Genomic DNA, 18,469 nt, shown 5'->3' with positions numbered 1-18,469 from the left:
TATTATATATAGGGAGTATAAATGTCTCGACAAATATAGTTTTGCATTTTAAATAGTATTTATTATAATTTTTTTATTCAAGCATCTTCAATATTATTTTGGCCATATTGGACATTCTCACAAAGCTTTAATCAAACTTATATTATTAAACCTAACAATAAAAAGAAGTCGATGAGTTTTATCAAGGTTTGGTGCTTCCTTTTTATAGAGAGTGGTGCAAGAAATTTAAATGAGTAATTAATATAATTTTCATTTTTTCATAGCTATTCATAGTTGCTAATATTTTTTAGAATAATTTAATATAATGACACCCGTTCATAGGACATGTTCATGTGATAAATCTTTTCAAATGGGAATAGTGTATTTTTTGATGATATGGAAATAATCAATATGTTTTAGTGATTTGTACACATTAGTACGTAAGCTGAACGGTGATGATTTATAGCTAAATCACCATAAATCTAATAAAACTATTATACAAGCTAGATTGAGTTTAAGATAATTCCATTTGAAAATTACGGATTAATATTCTAAACCACAAAGTGAAGAGACTATCTCAATTTAATCCCTTAGTTTCCAAGTACTTATGCACCATAATCGCTGCTCATTAACGTATTTCGGTTTATTTTCAATAAAAATATATTATGATTCGAAAATTTGCCGCTAAATTACTATAAATCTAAGAAAACTATTATACAAACTAGATCGAGTTTAAGATAATTCTATTTAAAAATTACGGATTAATATCCTAAACTACAAAGTGAATATCTTTATCTCAATTTGATCCCTTAGTTTCCAAAGATTACTTATATGTCATAATCACGCCGCTTTCATTAACGTATTTTGATTTATTTTCAATAAAAATATATTCTGATTTGAAAATTTGTATGAGATATTTTGTAAAGCCTTTTCAGCAAACAAAATATTTAATAGATCCCGTGCGTATGCCCGGGTCCAAAATCTAGTAATATATACTAAAACAGAATAATCTTATCTTTCTCATATTGTTCACAACTACAGGGTAATTAGTTCAGAAAACGGGATCAATAATCCTCAAATATTTGACATATTCGTGTATAAAGTCATTAAACTAACAATGAAGCCAAACGTCAGCAATTGGACATCTCTGATTCAAATCCAGCAGGCTTCACCATCTACCGGACATGGACAAATACATCCGCTACCAGAATGTTAATATTCTTGAACAAACTTTCTACATATTTTAGGTAGGATTAGGGTACGGTTTTGGCTTTGGCTTCACTTCAAGTTCATTTACACTGCGCACAAATATGGCATCGGGTTCATGGCTGCAAAGAGAAGAACCATTAAATGACTGGTAACAAAGTCAATGTAACAGAAAAAGATACTAAATAAACTGAAGAAGACTGGGAGATTGAGTGCAAGGTCATACGGTTTTTCTCCCTCTTCGTATGTATAACTAGATGCTACAGCCAAAAGGCGCCCATCTTTGCTAAAGGATAACGCTGCTACACTGCTTGGATATCTTACGTACTAAAACAAAAAGGTGTACAAGTCATTGATTGCTTATTAATTAATATGAGTACCTCAAGTTTCTAAATAGTATTACCTGGTACAGCCTCTTCTTATTGTTTCCATCCCACACATTCACATAGCCATCACAACCTCCTGTTGCAAATGTTCCGTAGCTGATGCAATAAAATCCAGATCACATTAGATGACATATTAAACGCTTTCAAAAGGTTCTTTTCTTCTCCTGATTTCTAGCATTAGCCGATTGGTAAAATGCTCATTACTTCCTCTCCTTATTAATAGTTAAAGAAAAAAGTGATCTGACTAACTATTGTATCGGTCCATCTATAACATGTTTATAAAATCTTAGCGGTATAGTTTTCACCATTTCAATTGTTAAAACAACTTTGCATATGCTATTTGAATTGGATCATAATTTCTACGAGATGGATCAAGGACTTGTGACTGAAAACTCGAGAAATAATCAACAAACAATACAAAGCAACATGCTTTGCAGTTTAGTTCAAATCATCCTAATTCTGTTTGAGTGAAACATAATGCTCAATCATCTACTTTCTACCTATTCACAAAATCAACAATTGGATCTCTGCAGGGCAACACAAAATATATTTCTCACTTCCCACTAAAATTGATTCCACTGTGATAGTAGTTTTATCCTGATCCACAGTACCAAATAATGAAGAACTAAATAATCCATTAATCATTTTCAGCCCAGAGGATTTTCCACCAGGATAATGCACTGTCAGGATGTATTATTACAGCCAAGATCCTATATATCAGTCTGAATACAACTGCAACCAGCGCGACAATAGGCAATAAAGTGATTCTACACTTAGTGACAGTACTATTACAAATTGACCAATAATACAGAAGATAACTCACATTGGATGGAAAGCAATTGAATTGACAGGGTACACAGTGTCCCTTCCAGCCTCTGATTTCCGGTGACACTTAAAAGCATATCTGCACAATGCATACGGTCCATAAATGTACAACAATCCCAGCAAAAACATGCAAAAGCTTTACTACAAAACACGGCAACTTAAAATGTGGTTGTAATAATTTCTATAATGCAATAAACTGTTTGTCGTTGGTAAGGAGCAGTACAAAAACTCTTATCTTTGCCACATGATGTGCAATGGAAAAAATGGCGAGGGTGAGATTGGTGTGAAAAGTAATGACACATAAAGAAGTCAAAAGGACACATGTCAGTCTGCTTTTGCATGGTGGGGTCTGGTAGACTAGTTCCCCATGAACAAGCACATACTTTTTGGCTTGACCAGCCTCCGATAGATCAAAAAACTCCATAGCAACCCGGCCTTCCACGGAACTAAGAGCAAATCCTGTGAAAGGAAGCAAAGTTAAAATCTTCCTCGAGAAACCAGAGCAGGGAATCCATAAGGTATCCAAAAGCAACATTCAAAATAGAAATTGTTTGAGTTCACTATTATATGTATCTCTACTATCAGTGACATTTACTCGACTATTTCTTCCCAAGGAGAGGAAAAATGCCCTTTAATTGGTTTGTCAATTGACTCCCGCTAGGATGACCGATTTGGTATCTAAAATCATTCAATAGCATCTGAAACGCTAATATCTGCAAGTGAAATACCAAATGTGACTCCTCTTAATGAGGACTACATTTCTTGAATCCTGACACCAAATATCTTTGCTGTGCTCACGGAGCCTTGTCGTAAGTATATTCTTAAAACTTCTTTGCCATTACAGTAATGTATATTTTTTTTTCCGCAAAACTATAGAGATACATACGTGTGGTTAATCATTATAGGCAAAACTGAGTACATTTCAAGATCAGCAATGATCTTATTCAATAATTCACAAAGAATAAAACACTAGGAAATAAACTAAGTTACATTGGCATGGATACGTCATACATGTGTCCGTATCTGATACGGATACGACGTGTCTAACACGGTGAAATATGAAAAATTGAGGTATATCACATATAATATGTTTCTGACACGGACGCGTGGATACGTATCCAACACGGATTAAAATATGGAGTGTCCAAGTAACATAAGAAATGAACTAGTAGTACAATGTTTAATCTCCAACGTGATCTGATTGACCATACATAAACAATTCGGAGATTCAGATGAAGAACATGGAGATGCACATTTCATTTTGCAAAACAAAAATCTCCTATTACCAAAGAGTTTTATAACCATCAGCATAACAGAAGGAAATATCAAATGTTTTCCGTATATAACATATAGATATAGTCATATAGACTTAGATGGTACCTGTCCCGTTCGGATAACAACGAACACATCTGGTCTGGTATTTCAATGAAGACTCCCTCCTTTGCTCTGGTTGAGACATGTTACGCAAATCGTATACATTTACATTTCTTCCAGCAGTTGCTACAACTAAACGGTGACCAACAAGTGAAAGAGAATATACACGCTCCGGTTGTGAGTGCGAGCCAACAAGAGTGCGCTCCTTCCCGCTTGCACCTCTAGGATCCCAACACTTCACTGTTTTGTCCCAACTTCCAGTAATCACTTGTCCTATTTGCATGGATTACAAAGATATTAAGATCTTTTACCAAGAAATTTTAAATAAGCAAATTTACTTGGGAACAAGCACAAAGATGATTCTTTGAAAAAAAAAGTTCTAAAGCAAGTTGAAGCTTGTGGTTAAATCAAAACCTCATCAGGGCAGTACATACTAACTCAGCAGTCAAGTGTAAGGTCTCAACGCCTTGTGAAAGCTCATCTCATATATGTTGAATAAAGAAATATATTGTACTCACAAATACACTACTAAACTCAGAAACAGGCAGACATAATTCAGTAAGTATAGGTCCTTACAATGTTGAAGGTTGAGTTCCACTATGAAAACTTAACTGGATATAGTTACAAGACAAGCTTAACTTTAGAGCAAGTACTCATTACCATCAGGAGCAGACTACATTTCAGGAGCAGCTTGAAAAAACAGATACAATATGGGTGTAAGTGATTTGTGGAAATTATTCTGATGGTGAAATTAAGCGAAATTCCTATTAGTTCGTTGAATTTAGTGGGAACGTTTCCCACTCAAGAGCTCTAACCTCAGCCTCTCTCTCTCTCTCTCTCTTCTCTTAAAAAAAAAAATAAATCAAATAAAATAAAAAATGCACACCATTGCAATATTGAGTTGTGAACAGTTCATGCAGAATCAAGAGTTGGATCGAAAACTAAATATTAAAATGGAAGTTTCCCATGAAAATTATTTCTACAATTCAAAGAAAACCTTATTCAAACCTAGTCCTATTTCTAGTTAAGATTTTAGAGTGTACCATAACAAGCAGACTAAAACAGTCACTTAAGAAACTTGCAAGGCTTTACAAGTACATTTGAAAAGGAAACGTGTACAAGAGTTTATGCCCTTGAATTGGAGGGTAATGCAACAATCTATCCAAAGGGAGCACAGGTCAGGTAAGGGGTAAGGAAGGACACGCCTAAACACCACTGAGTGATGACCAAGTTGAAGGTGCCTATTAATTACCTGTTGCATATGAGTACTCAATGCAGCGCACAGGTGCATCATGCCTTCCCAATATATCCTCTTTCCCAGAGCTAAAAATCAACCTGAAATCAACTGAATTAATCAATAAACCAAAACTCGGAAAAATAAAATAAAAAAAGAATATAATTACCTCCTGACAGTATTATCAGCAGAAGCACTAAAGCCGGAAGAATCGTCATGAAAACAACAATCTAAAACTGGGCCACCATGCATAAACTCACCCAACATTGCATTCGAACCCGCATCGTATAATCTCACACTCTAATCCAACATCCAACAAATGAAATGTTATTTACTTATCTAGAAATGAACAGACACCGAGAGGTTACATTACGTACCTTGTCCCATGAGGAAACCAGAAGATGGTCACTGTGATTAGAGAAACGAAGATTTGATATACCATCTTTCGGTGGGTTTGATAATTCTTTCCCCGGCACCGCCGGTATTATCGCTGTCATTATTTCGAGTTTTCAATTCTTCTTAACAACAAAAATTAGTCGGGGATTTTTGACCTTTTGAACTGATCGTGGTTCTAAATTTGGGCCGGGCTTAAAGTTGGGTTGGGATGGTTCCTACTTCCTAATCTCTCAATTTTAAGATTTTAGAACCACCTTCCTACGTTTATTTAAATTACATCTCTCATATTTATTAATTACAATTAGCTCTCTAATCTCTATTAAAATTGAACCACCTCCTTCTTCAATAATTTTAAGATAGTCTTCTTAATTTAAAAGCTAAAATTTATGTATAGGAATTGTATATCTTCCCCATTTTTAGAAAATTGTTCTCTTTCTTAGTGAGAGATTCACAAAAAAAATTTCTCTTTAATTTTTTTTTTAATTTTTTCATTTTAGTTCTTTACAATTTGGCTTAACTGATGCGTAGCACAGGACACATGCTAGTATATATATATGCATGAACATCAATTCATCTTCAACATGTAAACAACAAAACTAACTGAAAAACAAGATGTTTCTTTGTATCAAAGAAATGGAGCGACTTTCTCATATCATCCTCAACACCTCAGTTCAAGAATTTGATCTTCTCAAGACTGTTCTGCATTTTCTGAGTAGTCTCAGCTGTGAGTTTATCATCTCCTACCAACTGCTTGTACTGTTCAAATTTCGCTTCGTCGCACTTCAAGGCTGTGCTTTTGAGGACTTTGAGGCTTCCTGTTACAAAAACAAGTCAATACTGTCACTTATTGCTGTTCGCTCTTCCTATCACTCTTTGTATACTCTCGGAGGATTTAAGGATATCCCAAAAAGAGAGTGACTAGACAAGTATAGTTAACTGCACCACTGAGGACTACTTCAGTTCTAATCAAAGGCAAATGCTATGCAAAAACTCTAAGTGGATGGAGTTGAATGATAAAAATATTATTCATGTCACCAACCCCCATATCAATGACACAATCTGAATGCTGGTGAGCAAAAGCTAACACCTAGTATGATCCACAAAATGATAGGGGCAATCAATAACACAACATGAATAATAGTAAACCAAAAATAACACCTGGGACGAGTACCTACTCGTCCTACCCTAGAGATGAAAAGTCATATACTTGTTACTGACTGAACCAAACTTTACTCTTCTGATAGATAGAAGATCAATAGTTATGACAAGTTCACTTCAAGCTTTTAAATATAATCCAAAATCAAGAGTTGCACTCACCAGTGGAGTCCAGTAAGTTGAATGTCACTGGACAATTTCCAATGATTCTGACCATGGTGATTGCAGCCCACACGTTTTGGAATGTTTCTCTTGAGACTCTCATGATGCAAAGCTTTGTTATGGGATTCACGTATGTAACTACACACAACATACAAGTCATAGAACAATGAAGTAACAAAGCGAACTAGCAAACATCACTACTACTAGAAGCAGTTTGTAATATAGATTTACTTACCCGAGAATGATCCCATCGTTGTGGCTAAACCGCACTCCCCAAAGTTCAAAAGAATGCTGTCTTTAACTGCTTTCGTTACATTATAACTTGTCACAATAATTGGGTCCTCTTTGCCAATGTCATTGTTAGGATCCAAGAAGATCTCCATTACCATATACCTATTTCTAAACTTCATAATGACACTCCTGCATATATCCAACCATCTGTCAAACAAAATTGTATTCCAGACAAAAACAAATTTCACTGTTATTAAGCACATTCCCCTTAAATCATACCATCATACAAAAGTACAATATCCTATGGGAACAAATAAATGTCCAATAAATGAATCATAGCATGCTTAACCCAAGCCACAAACAAGAAAAAATAGGGATACCCAACTTTTGCTGTCCGGCACCTAAACCAACAACCAAATTACAAGAAAATACTAATTCCTATGTGTAACTGTAATTTAGTTTAAAACTATGACCAACAACAGCAGTGAAGAACACCAATGTTGTTACTTTCATGCTCCCAAAATTTGAGAAAAGCAATGAGACTAGTTCTAAATTGTAATCAAACAAGAAAAATAAAATCATTAACACGTAGAATAGGAGAATACCACCAGTGCCATTAAAATTCAAACTTCTGTAAAAAAACATTCATCACAATAATGATATTGACTCTGGACATTATAGTTGAAAAAACAAAATCCCCCCAAAACAAATTGACTTCATATAAAAAACCCACATAGATATTGTATATATTCTTCAATGGGGTTTAGTGCTTTGAAGTCAACATGGTTTCAAACAAAAACCTACCGTAAATATGAAATTTGTATCACGCCCTCAAGATTAGAAAAAGAGGATTACCTCAGCTTCATGCAGAACAAGACCAAGAAAACAAACACTCTAAAACCAGTCGCAATTTAATATGAATTCGAAACTCTGAAAACAGTAACAGGCGAGAGAACAACGGAAGGAGGTGTTTTGACTTTTGAGTAATCGAAAATTCGAAACATCTTGTCATCTTATAAAACTAGTGGTCAACTACGAAGAAAGTCGTATGGCATCAAAGCATGCCTTTCATAAGTAGATTCATAGAGTTGAAACTGTCACTTATTGCTGAATTTAGTAAGTGAGTGGAAACATGTCCAAAATTCAGAAAACAACTACTGTGATTGTATTTAGTTTTAGGAACAATACCCACAAAACATGTAAAAACAAAAATGAAATAACGGGTACGCATCTCATAATCAGAATAAAATAGGGAAACACTTGAGACCACACTTGGAAGACAATTCACCGACTTCGTTTCATAATATCTTCTATCCTTTTCTTGGCCAAGTAATCAGAGATTGTTTTGGATCTCACGTCGGAAATTTTCATCAATACACTATATATTGTTTTTCCTCCTTTTTTTTATTCTTTTTTTTGTGGATAATGAATAGTCTGATATCTCACAAGTCTTGTGGTCACTTGAATAAATCTTGTTCCTTCATTATTTATCACAAAGCCAAAGCTTCTGACTGCCCCTACACTGACCACCACACGATGAGTGCTGTTCGGTCTTCCTATCACTCTTTGTATACTCTTGGAGGATTTAAGGATATCCCAAAAAGAGAGTGACTACACAAGTACAGTTATGACCGTTAACTGCATCACTGAGGACTACTTCAGTTCTAATCAAAGGCAAATGCTATGCAAAAACTCTAAGTGGATGGAGTTGAATGATAAAAATATTATTCATGTCACCAACCCCCATATCAATGACACAATCTGAATGATGGTGAGCAAAAGCTAACACCTAGTATGATCCATAAATGATAGGGACAATCAATGACACAACATGAATAATAGTGAACAAAAAGTAACACCTGCTACGATCCATATATAACAGGGACGAGTACCTACTCGCCCTACCCGCGAGATGAAAAGTCATATACTTGTTACTGACTGAACCAAACTTTACTCTTCTGATAGATAGAAGATCAATAGTTATGACAAGTTCACTTCAAGCTTTTAAATATAATCCAAAATCTTCAAACTTCTGTAAAAAAACATTCATCACAATAATGATATTGACTCCGGACATTATAGTTGAAAAAACAAAAATCTCCCCAAAACAAATTGACTTCATATAAAAAACCCAAATAGATATTTGTATATATTCTTCAATGGGGTTTAGTGCTTTGAAGTCAACATGGTTTCAAACAAAAACCTACCGTAAATATGAAATTTGTATCATGCCCTCAAGATTAGAAAAAGAGGATTACCTCAGCTTCGTGCCGAACAAGACCAAGAAAACAAACACTCTAAAACCAGTCGCAATTTAATATGAATTCGAAACTCTGAAAACAGTAACAGGCGAGTGAACAAAGGATGGAGGTGTTTTGACTTTTGAGTAATGTCGAAAATTCAAACAGCTTGTCATCTTATAAAACTAGTGGTCAACTACGAAGAAAGTCGTATGGCATCAAAGCATGCCTTTCATAAGTAGATTCATAGAGTTGAAACTCAAAAAACAGAGTCACACACTCGTACAACATATTGGAAGCATTATTCTATTTAGCAAACTATATAAACATTGTTCAAAATTTGCAAAAGTGAACAAAATTTCATTTTCATACAAAGTACAGAAACTGCGCTTAACAAATGGTCTACGAAAGGCCAAATTGTTTTAAACTTGCCTTGCTGCACAGAGAGGGACTGCAGTAACCACTGCGAAGTTGGTGACATGGTAACATAAGCTAAAAAGAAAAAAAGAGTCTAAACATAAAGTAGTGTTAATTGATTCAAAAGAACACGAACTAACATATGGATGGCAAATGCAGGTAACACTCTTACAATTTTCCAAAACAAGTGTCGAATCCTGAATTATATAAAACTCAGACTATATTCAACAACAAATATATATGAACTTTTGGCAACTTGCATTCTGAACTCTGACTTGTAATAGAAGCTACAACTACATTGTGGTATCAAAATCTACCGTATCATTAATAATTCGCATATAAAGGGTTACCAGTGAGAACGAACTCCTCTGCTTCGTGGAGGAAAGATTAAGGACCGAGTTGCAAAGGAAACAAACTATCTAAATCCTATTATTTTGAGAAGTTTTTTGTGTTGAGAAATTTAAATAGTACTTGCAAACTATCAGCAAAGTCGTTGTAGTATAGTGGTGAGTATTCCCGCCTGTCACGCGGGTGACCCGGGTTCGATCCCCGGCAGCGGCGTATATTTTTATTTTTATTTTATTTCAAAAATGTTAGCAAGTATATTTGCCCATTGGCCTTGTTGTTCCCTGAGATCAAGTTCTTCTCAACATACTTACAAAGTAATCCTTGAAAGCCCATCTAACCCATCAAAATTAGCTAATTTGATTGATACGTTGGCAATTAAAATTTTCCATGTGTTAGGAAAAGTTTCATGATTGTATATCAATGACCTGACAATGTAAGTGTCAATCGATCATCGCTTGAATATATGTTATTAGCTAGGATCACCTACCTTTCAACAAACTAAGCAGCCTAACTGCACGTCTTAGGTTTGACAAGAAATATTGTGGAAAACAAAAATAAGAAAATAAACTATAAATGAAATTATTGCCATTGGATCATTTGCCTCTAAATGCAGTTATTGAGTTTTGTTTCATGCAAATCGGCAATTGGAAGCCATTTCAACTGGCGTGTCCTAGGCCAGCCTCTGGCATTCGCCATGTTTCTGACATTGTCGTGTTTGAGTTGAAAATTTTATTTGAAAAACCTCCACTTGTTAATGAAAAGATCGAGAAATTAAATAATTTGTAAATTAATTGACTTAAACATGAAGTATGCAAATTAATTTGTATAATACTGTGGTTTTCGTGAAATGCACTTTAGTGTGGATGAGACATGCCATTATGGTTGAAGGACTTTGTATCACCATATATATATATTTAAAAGAAACGGGAGTTTGGAGTTTGGAGTTTGGACTCGTTCACTCATGTATAATTATTTATTTGTTATTAAATTCCTAAAAGAAAAAGAACTTCTGCATTAGACTTTGCAGGTCTCGCTCATGCATATCAGCATATATATAAGTACTTATTTGATGTAGTTTCCTCCATCCTAATAAGGACCACAAGGACAGGTACACCGTCATGGAACTGGTCCATTTTCTTTTACAAATCAAACCGTTGTAATACTTTTTAATATTTTCCTTAAGTTATGTGTTATTGTGTTTCTCTTTGGTCTGACTATGTATTTAACAGTTTTCACAAAAATGACCTGTCTTGGTCTTTAGCAAAAAAAAACTATCTTGGTGTAAAGTGAGCTTAATATCCATAGAAAATACAGTGGTAGAAGTGCAACTCATTTCTGAGTTGCCAGTGTGAGTTTGTCATAGAGTTGTGACCATTGGTATTGCGTGGCTTGTCACTTGTGGGATATCGCCTAGCAACAACTTTGCAACCTAAAAGGTTTTATCTATCGACATGTTGTGTGTCATAAATTAAAATTACTTATCAAAAATATGCTTTTCATCACTTTTAAACAGAATACATTAGAGACCTCGTGGCAATGAACTAGTGGTTCATGTGTCTCCTTCACATAAGAGGAGACCAAATCAAGATAAATAAACTAAGTTAAAAGTTATGTGCTGTCTACTGAGGGTTATGCAGGGCAAGTGACAGCTCTCAAGTGCCCTTAATCCTAAGGTCGTGCAGGCCGGCTGAACCAAGATAAAATTCTTAAAAAACAACAAAATCAGATATTTTCATTCTAGGATTTTGGATTATTATTAGATTTTATTCTCGTTTTTGGAGTATAATCGTTTCGCGACAGATCATACAGTCGCCTGTTCAGGGCTAGATAAAACCAAGATCCTCCAAAGTGATTTTAATTCTGGTATTCTACAAATTTGAGCAGTAACTAAATGTACTAGTGCGCTCCTAATTTTAAAGGGGGGAAAAAAAATCGAACTTCAGCTCAACTATAGCGTCTAGGGGTAATTGAACCATTAAGGGGAAAGTTTTTTCGCCTGACCTCTGTTCATGTAAACTATTAAGCGAAAATGCATAGTTTATTAGGGCACCAATTTTAAATACAAAATAAAACAGTGGTCAACTGTTTGAAATATGACATTAACTATCCCATTGCCGTGCAGTGTATGAGATGATTTTAAAGTATGCAAGGGCGTTTTAGTCAATTAAAATGGTCACTGAGTTTCAGATTTTGAGTATTCCCACCTGTTTCAGTGCCCAGTTATTTAAAATTAATTCTTACTCCACAGCAATTGCGAAAAATATTTTCAGATCAGGAATTAGTACATTATAGCAATTCCCTTTCTTTACATGTCTGTGCTTATTTTACATGTAAATGTAAATGCACTTCAAAATCCTAATGCGTGTTGCATCAAATGCTTCAAATCGGCGTTAATAGATTATAGACCCAAACTTGGTTTTCTAGAGTTTGTTTCCATCCTGTTTACTGTAGATCTTCACTGTTTAAGTGTTGCATATATACGAGGTGTTACCGTGTTAAGCAAAGGAAAACTTGTTAGGTATGAAACATCAAGGGGGACAAGAATCGACGTCCATGTATATATATATTGTCTCATCGAGCCTACTTTTAAGAATGTCAGACCTATAACCACGATCTCGCCGCCCTTTATCGACAAATTTCAGTTTCACCTTTTAAAAAACTCATAGCAGAATTCTATCGGTTTATCAATATTCAAGTAGGTCCCCACGTTCTTGCATTTGCCAGACTGTAGGTCTACTACACCTTCTGCTTATTATCAGTCTGAGTCACAATTATTCTTCCCTAATCAACTACTTTGCAACTAATTAATCACTTTTGGTCTCATTTCAATGATTGTTTTAAAGACTGTTTAATCATCTTCATTATGTTTTATACTTTTTTATAAGCAATTTGAAACCGCTTAAAGCTGTTAAAAGGTTACATTATTTTAGTCTATCATTGCCTGAACTTGGCCTTATCTTAGTTGTACTTCGCTCCGCGTCTACCCCACCGTGGACTCGTGCAATGAGTCACCTAAAACTTGGAACTCCTTTACATCAATGATTGGGAATTAAGAATTTGAAAATCATTTAGAAATGAAGTCAATTCAGTGCAACATCCTTGGGTGTACTTGGTATAAATATGTGACAGAATTCTGTTTGTCCTCAAGTATCGAGCAAATTGAGCTTCTGTTAACAGTTAACACTCAGTTACCTTATTTGCTTTTGTTCTTTTTAGAGTTCACATCTTTTGAGAGAGAGAATGGAGACTGTAGGAGCAATGTCTGAGGGTGAACGTATTAGTTCATTTGGTGCAATATTTTCCCATGAGGAAGCAAGTTTCATGGCACAGTTTGTCAGTAACTACCCCTTTCCAAGTGAACAAGATGGGGGTATGAGCTTGGATGCATCAACTACCTTTTGGCCTAGTCATGAGTGTACTATGAATGCGGTGCTGGGGTTCGATGAGAATTTACGCTACTATCAAGACAATCCTAACTCTAATTCCTATTATTTTCCTAGAGGTAGTTACAGTAGTAGTGATAGCAGTATCTATCTCCCAGATATGGGACAAGAAAATTACCACACGAGTGATCCTGGTCCAATGTTGATTACCGATAACAGTTTCATGCCAGTGGATCATTGTATATTTGAGGAACAAAAGCCCAGCTTAATGACTAAGTTATTTCCTGACAATGTAGTGGAAGAGGTTGCTCTCATGAATGAAGAACTGAGTAGCAATAGTTTGGAAGACTCTGAAGGATTATCTCTGAATGCTGTTGTCTCTCCTGATACAAAACTGCATTCAAAGGGGAAATCTGAGACGACAGAATCTGCAACAGCCACAGAAGATAAAAGCATCACCATTTCATCTGAGAATCCTAAGAAAAGGTCTCGGGTTTCAAGATATGTAAGTAAAATGTTTAATCTCATACTTTTCAGTCAACCTGAGCAATATTTTTCACGAGTGTTATGTTTGTTAACTTCTTATCATACACCAGGTCCAAAGGAACAAGAAAGTAAAATCAAAAGAAGCAAACGGTTGCCACAACTAGCAACAATGAGGAAGAGATTAATCCCGACTCAAATGCGCAGAGCTCTAGCTGTTGCAACTCTGAGGATGATACCAATGTTTCACAAGAACAAAACAGAGTGGAGACTTCAAACTCTAAGGAGTCTGAAGCTCTTGACTCGAATGGCAAAACAAGAGCTAGTAGGGGATCTGCAACTGACCCTCAAAGTATATATGCAAGGGTAAGTACATTGGCACCATATAGCAGCATAGTGCATAACAGAACATTGAGTGCTAGCTAATACGAGTTCATCGAGAATAATACTAAATCATCCGATTTTTCTTACCAGAAAAGAAGAGAAAGAATAAACGAAAGGTTGAGAATCCTACAGAATCTAGTGCCTAATGGAACAAAGGTAAGTTGGACACTCGAGCATGTTTTTATGATGTATTCCTTGTTAAATATATAATTGCAAGAAAGAAAACCCTAGTACTGATTCTTTTCTTCATGGTGTGGCAGGTTGACATTAGCACAATGCTTGAAGAAGCCGTTCAGTATGTGAAGTTTTTGCAGGTTCAAATCAAGGTACGAGAAAAAAGCTAGAAATGTTATGGATCTTGATTAACTAAATTGAGAAAGCTATTACCACCAGTACTGATGTGCATGATCTTTTAAAGTTTTTATGGGGTTTGTTACTTATTTATTACCAATTCTGTTATGCAGCTCTTAAGTTCCGATGATCTATGGATGTATGCTCCCCTAGCCTACAACGGCATGGACATTGGGCTTGATCTCAAGATCTCTCTACCACAATGACATTTGATGATAAAAGAGGGTGGTTCTGAAGTCTGTTAATAACTATATATTTCCTTTAAAATTAAGAGCTATATTGTAAGGGTTTAATAACTCAACATACAATTTTTTTTAGCTCATGTGGTGTAATCCCCATGATTAATGAAGTATATTTAATGCCATCCTATCTCTGAGAACATGTTTGTTTACGAGATTAAACACATGAATATCATTCTCCAGATATACCTTATAAAAAGTAAATTCATTCTCCATAGATGAAAGGAGTTCAGATCATGTGAGATGTTTAATACTGTTCGAAACTGAATATATGAAAGAATATAAGTATAAAACTAGTGAGACTTTTTCAGAAAGTGTTGAGGAAAGATGCTCCATAGGAAAGGCAAGCCATATTAAAAAACATTTAGACTTTGTTCTCAGATATCTAAAGCATTTAATAATAGAATCCTCCTATTGACTACGATTAGTTTAGCATTTTCAAACTAGAAATTGATCCGCAAATGAATGAATCCTGGGCTACCTGCCTCTGGCAAATGAAATCAATCAGTTCTAAACCATAAGTTCATAACCGTACCAACCTATGTACATATGGATCTTGGTATTTGTCTAGTCCGTTACAATTGAACTACCGACACCTCAACCATATCTCATTATTGGTTGCGTTCGATCAGGTTGTATCCAGGTTCTACAAAATATGGTGCCTGTTAACACCGTTAATCTATATGACATCGGTGATATCTTCCCCAAAGCTACCTATGGTAAATGTTAGAATAGTTATATGTAAACAGCAACTAGAGTAGAACAGAAGGAACATGAGACGAACAGTGAACAACCAAGGCGTCAATAAGACTGTCTTTAAGGAAAGATTTCGCCCCTTCCACTGGTGCAAAAAGGCTACAATGGCGTCTTCTCCTCACAGGATTCAATAGTTACAGAAGGCTGGTTTTGCATTAATCAGACTTCTCTCTAGAACGGCGTAATAACTCTCTCTAGCGGCTGACATTAAGAAGAGAAGGAGAAACTTGGGTTTTATTTGTGCGAGATCTATTTCTATAAAGCTCTGTTTGGCCATGTGAACTTCGGTAGTACTTGACCATGTTTAGGGTATGGAAAACAAGTGGTGGATATTCAAAAAGTAGTTACTCTAGAAACTGCTTAGTCCCTTTTTCTTTAGAGAGATTGTCTTGTCTATTTTTTATTGTTTTTTTTTCAACTCCCCAAATGGAATAAAAAACAAAAAAAAAAAAAAAAAAAAAAACACAAATTGACCAAAGAAAACCTGTATCAATAACTTCACAAAGAAAAACCAAACTTCAATTCAACATAATTTCATTAAAGAATCAAAGTGATGGTCGGTCGATTGGAATAGAGACGGTGAAGAAGAAGAAACCATAGACCATTTATGTTTTTTTTGTTGCTTGCTCCTCCTGTTTATGATCTCTAATTTTAATTTGGAAAGGCAAAGGGAGAAATTTGTGAGAAAAAAAAATATGATCTCTAATTTTAATTTGGAAAGGTGGAGGGAGAAATTTGTGAGAGAAGAAAATGAGTGGGTGAAGAAGAAGGCTCAATTTTTTGAGTGTATAACTTGAATGAATAATAAAAAGATGTTTTCTCTCTCTCCTGTATTTCTTTCGTGTTATCTCACCTAAACCCAAAACCTGGTATACAGGGTCTTATTCATTCTATAGGTTGGGCAATTCATGCTGCCAAATAGGGCCTAAGTATATATGATGTGGTTCACACAGTCTTGGTTATATAGAGAGTCACAAATGGGTTTCGAAAACGTAATAGGAAACCCATCGAAACAGAAATCCAAAACTTGCTCCAAAAGCAAAACAAGTTTAGGCAATATGGGACTATCTTCCAAGCATAAAAGTGGAGAGAACACTCAATGTTCTCTACCTCCACTTTGCTCACTTTTAAGTAGATTGAATCATTGAAATATAACAAAGAGATTCCAACAATCCCTCACTATTTCAAAATACTTATAGTCCCCGACTATTTTGGAATAGGATATGATATTATAAAAGAAAGGGTTTATGAAATGCCAGAGAGAAACGAAATTGCAATGCCGAAGATACTGGTGCCTTTCGGGCTTAAACCAGTCATAGGGTAACATGTCTTTTCTCACGTGAAAACGGTAGATTAAAAAAATCTTTGAACCAACTTCCCTTGTAGTTAAATAGATGGCATGCACCCACATTGTTTTTTCATAATATGCCAATTCTGCGGTGTTACGCTTTTTGGCCCTACGCTGCCTGTGTTCCATGAATGCTCTAGAGTACTTGCCCAAATACTCATTAGTTCTACATTCACGTAGGTGGATTTCCATCAGGCATACATTGCAGTTTAAATACACCACCTCATTAAAATATGGGCTATAGAATCCAATAAGAGTTAAAGAACTCATCCTTACTCACTGCAATTCTAGTTATACAAAGTATACTATAGTACCATCTCGCCATAGGGTGGGACGTCTCATAAATAAATAAGATGATAGTACTGCAGGACGACGAAGTGACTTGTTTTTCCCTTTGAACCTACTTCATGGGATCTCCAATCATATAGGTAGGGTTGCTGTCAGTGTCGCCCTATATATATATGGGCATTAGTCCCATCTCCCTCGACGTATAACCACTTGCCTCCAAATAAGTGGTGCGGTCAGACATGTGGCCAAACTAAGTCCGACCTAACATAATCTTCAGCAGCTGCTTGATTAAGTTATATCTCAAACTTACATGTATTCTTTTCCCATTGCACATATTTCTTTATGTCATAGCTATTGCAAAGCATATACACATCAGGAGGTTGTTTAGAGCCAATGAGAAGATTTGCCAAGAGGTTGCTAACCCACTCAGCATCATCACATGCCTTTTCTAAAGCGATTAGCTTAGATGATATCTAAGACACTCAATTTCCACCAAGGGTAAACACAAAAACATTACTGGATTCAGTTTATAACACATTACCCTTCCAACAAGGATAGAAATCTACTAAACATAAGTCCATAATCAATGGCTCCGCTATAGTATTTGGATAATCTGACAATATACATCCAATGTTCCTTATAAGAACAATAGATTATCAACTCAGTATGATTTTATGTAGGCAATGCCATGTCTCACATATATAATCCATCAAGTACAATAGGCAACCAAAGATATTGACATATTTATTAGTATGAGAAAACACAAGTAGATTATTTTTATAAGATGGATATCTAACACAAGAAGTGTTAACACAGTCTTACTAACGTAATACCCATACTTTTCAATGAAAATTATTTCTACTAAGTGCTATAACAACATAATGAGACCAACATGAGTTTGAATTCCTATATTCACTAGTTATTCAATTCTATAGTGCCTGAAATTCTCCTATACCATCCGGCCTGTCTGGTTTAAGGTACGTTGTGAGCTTCAACCATATTCAAATATCAACGTACATCTTGACAACTTAATATAGCAGTTACATAAATGAGTTTAACAACATAATGAACTATTATTTTCAATGACGGTCTATTATGTGTTTCAAATAGGAATTTCTTTGTCTCATACACATTATCAATGCTAGCGCTCATGATATTATATTAAATCATCTAAACAAAGAGAGATTAACATATATGTCTTACTTTACTCTAAAGAAAGTACACATCTTTATTAACAACGGTACTTTGACATCCATACAACACCAATATGTTGTTGAATTGCTC

General features: G+C 35.2%; 3 protein-coding genes and 1 non-coding gene across 6 annotated transcripts; 2 read left to right on the top strand and 2 right to left on the bottom strand.

The window, feature by feature from the left end:
* Nucleotides 1–925: 925 nt before the first annotated feature.
* LOC147491311 (mitotic checkpoint protein BUB3.1-like) lies at nt 926–5,583 on the bottom strand. Its single transcript, XM_086564335.1, has 9 exons — nt 5,382–5,583; nt 5,174–5,304; nt 5,023–5,105; nt 3,777–4,043; nt 2,780–2,855; nt 2,395–2,475; nt 1,589–1,667; nt 1,412–1,512; nt 926–1,307 (listed from the first exon to the last, which is right to left on the bottom strand). The coding sequence occupies exons 1-9, from the start codon at nt 5,499–5,501 to the stop codon at nt 1,223–1,225; spliced, it is 1,023 nt and encodes a 340-aa protein (XP_086420461.1). The 5' UTR covers nt 5,502–5,583; the 3' UTR covers nt 926–1,222.
* Nucleotides 5,584–5,847: 264 nt separating this feature from the next.
* Nucleotides 5,848–10,091, bottom strand: LOC147491310 (putative ribonuclease P/MRP protein subunit POP5). Of its 3 annotated transcripts, none has more exons than XM_086564337.1 (4): nt 9,956–10,091; nt 6,953–7,137; nt 6,718–6,855; nt 5,848–6,215 (listed from the first exon to the last, which is right to left on the bottom strand). In XM_086564337.1, the coding sequence occupies exons 2-4, from the start codon at nt 7,125–7,127 to the stop codon at nt 6,067–6,069; spliced, it is 462 nt and encodes a 153-aa protein (XP_086420463.1). In that variant the 5' UTR covers nt 7,128–7,137; nt 9,956–10,091; the 3' UTR covers nt 5,848–6,066. The 3 variants fall into 3 exon arrangements, with proteins under 3 accessions (XP_086420463.1, XP_086420464.1, XP_086420462.1); XM_086564338.1 differs by having other exon boundaries at nt 6,953–7,155; nt 9,956–9,982; XM_086564336.1 differs by having other exon boundaries at nt 9,923–9,960.
* Nucleotides 10,092–10,094: 3 nt separating this feature from the next.
* Nucleotides 10,095–10,166, top strand: TRNAD-GUC (transfer RNA aspartic acid (anticodon GUC)). Its single transcript has one exon. It is a non-coding gene; the product is annotated as a tRNA-Asp (tRNA).
* A 2,965-nt stretch (nt 10,167–13,131) lies between these two features.
* Nucleotides 13,132–14,958, top strand: LOC147491308 (uncharacterized). The gene is made up of 5 exons (XM_086567226.1): nt 13,132–13,841; nt 13,964–14,185; nt 14,294–14,359; nt 14,464–14,529; nt 14,668–14,958. The coding sequence occupies exons 1-5, from the start codon at nt 13,194–13,196 to the stop codon at nt 14,758–14,760; spliced, it is 1,095 nt and encodes a 364-aa protein (XP_086423352.1). The 5' UTR covers nt 13,132–13,193; the 3' UTR covers nt 14,761–14,958.
* Nucleotides 14,959–18,469: the final 3,511 nt, after the last annotated feature.

The sequence above is a fragment of the Coptis chinensis genome, chromosome 6 (assembly GCF_015680905.1).
Source record: "Coptis chinensis isolate HL-2020 chromosome 6, ASM1568090v1, whole genome shotgun sequence".
Classification (NCBI taxonomy): domain Eukaryota; kingdom Viridiplantae; phylum Streptophyta; class Magnoliopsida; order Ranunculales; family Ranunculaceae; genus Coptis; species Coptis chinensis.
Note: the sequence above shows the minus strand (reverse complement) of the source record. Positions and strands in the feature narration are given on the sequence as shown.

What these genes read in the sequence shown, in the direction of transcription:
- LOC147491311 (XM_086564335.1), bottom strand. Translation starts at nt 5,501, where the DNA reads ATGACAGCGATAATACCGGCGGTGCCGGGGAAAGAATTATCAAACCCA. An exon ending in TTGTTATCCGAACGGGACAG is followed by an intron (nt 2,856 to 3,776) that starts GTACCATCTAAG and finishes TTCCTTTCACAG; the next exon opens with GATTTGCTCTTAGTTCCGTG. An exon ending in TACGAAGAGGGAGAAAAACC is followed by an intron (nt 1,308 to 1,411) that starts GTATGACCTTGC and finishes TTCTCTTTGCAG; the next exon opens with CCATGAACCCGATGCCATAT.
- LOC147491310 (XM_086564336.1), bottom strand. An exon ending in AACGATGGGATCATTCTCGG is followed by an intron (nt 6,856 to 6,952) that starts GTAAGTAAATCT and finishes TGTTGTGTGTAG; the next exon opens with TTACATACGTGAATCCCATA. An exon ending in CAACTTACTGGACTCCACTG is followed by an intron (nt 6,216 to 6,717) that starts GTGAGTGCAACT and finishes TTTTTGTAACAG; the next exon opens with GAAGCCTCAAAGTCCTCAAA.
- LOC147491308 (XM_086567226.1), top strand. Translation starts at nt 13,194, where the DNA reads ATGGAGACTGTAGGAGCAATGTCTGAGGGTGAACGTATTAGTTCATTT. An exon ending in GGTCTCGGGTTTCAAGATAT is followed by an intron (nt 13,842 to 13,963) that starts GTAAGTAAAATG and finishes TAAAATCAAAAG; the next exon opens with AAGCAAACGGTTGCCACAAC. An exon ending in TTTTGCAGGTTCAAATCAAG is followed by an intron (nt 14,530 to 14,667) that starts GTACGAGAAAAA and finishes TCTGTTATGCAG; the next exon opens with CTCTTAAGTTCCGATGATCT.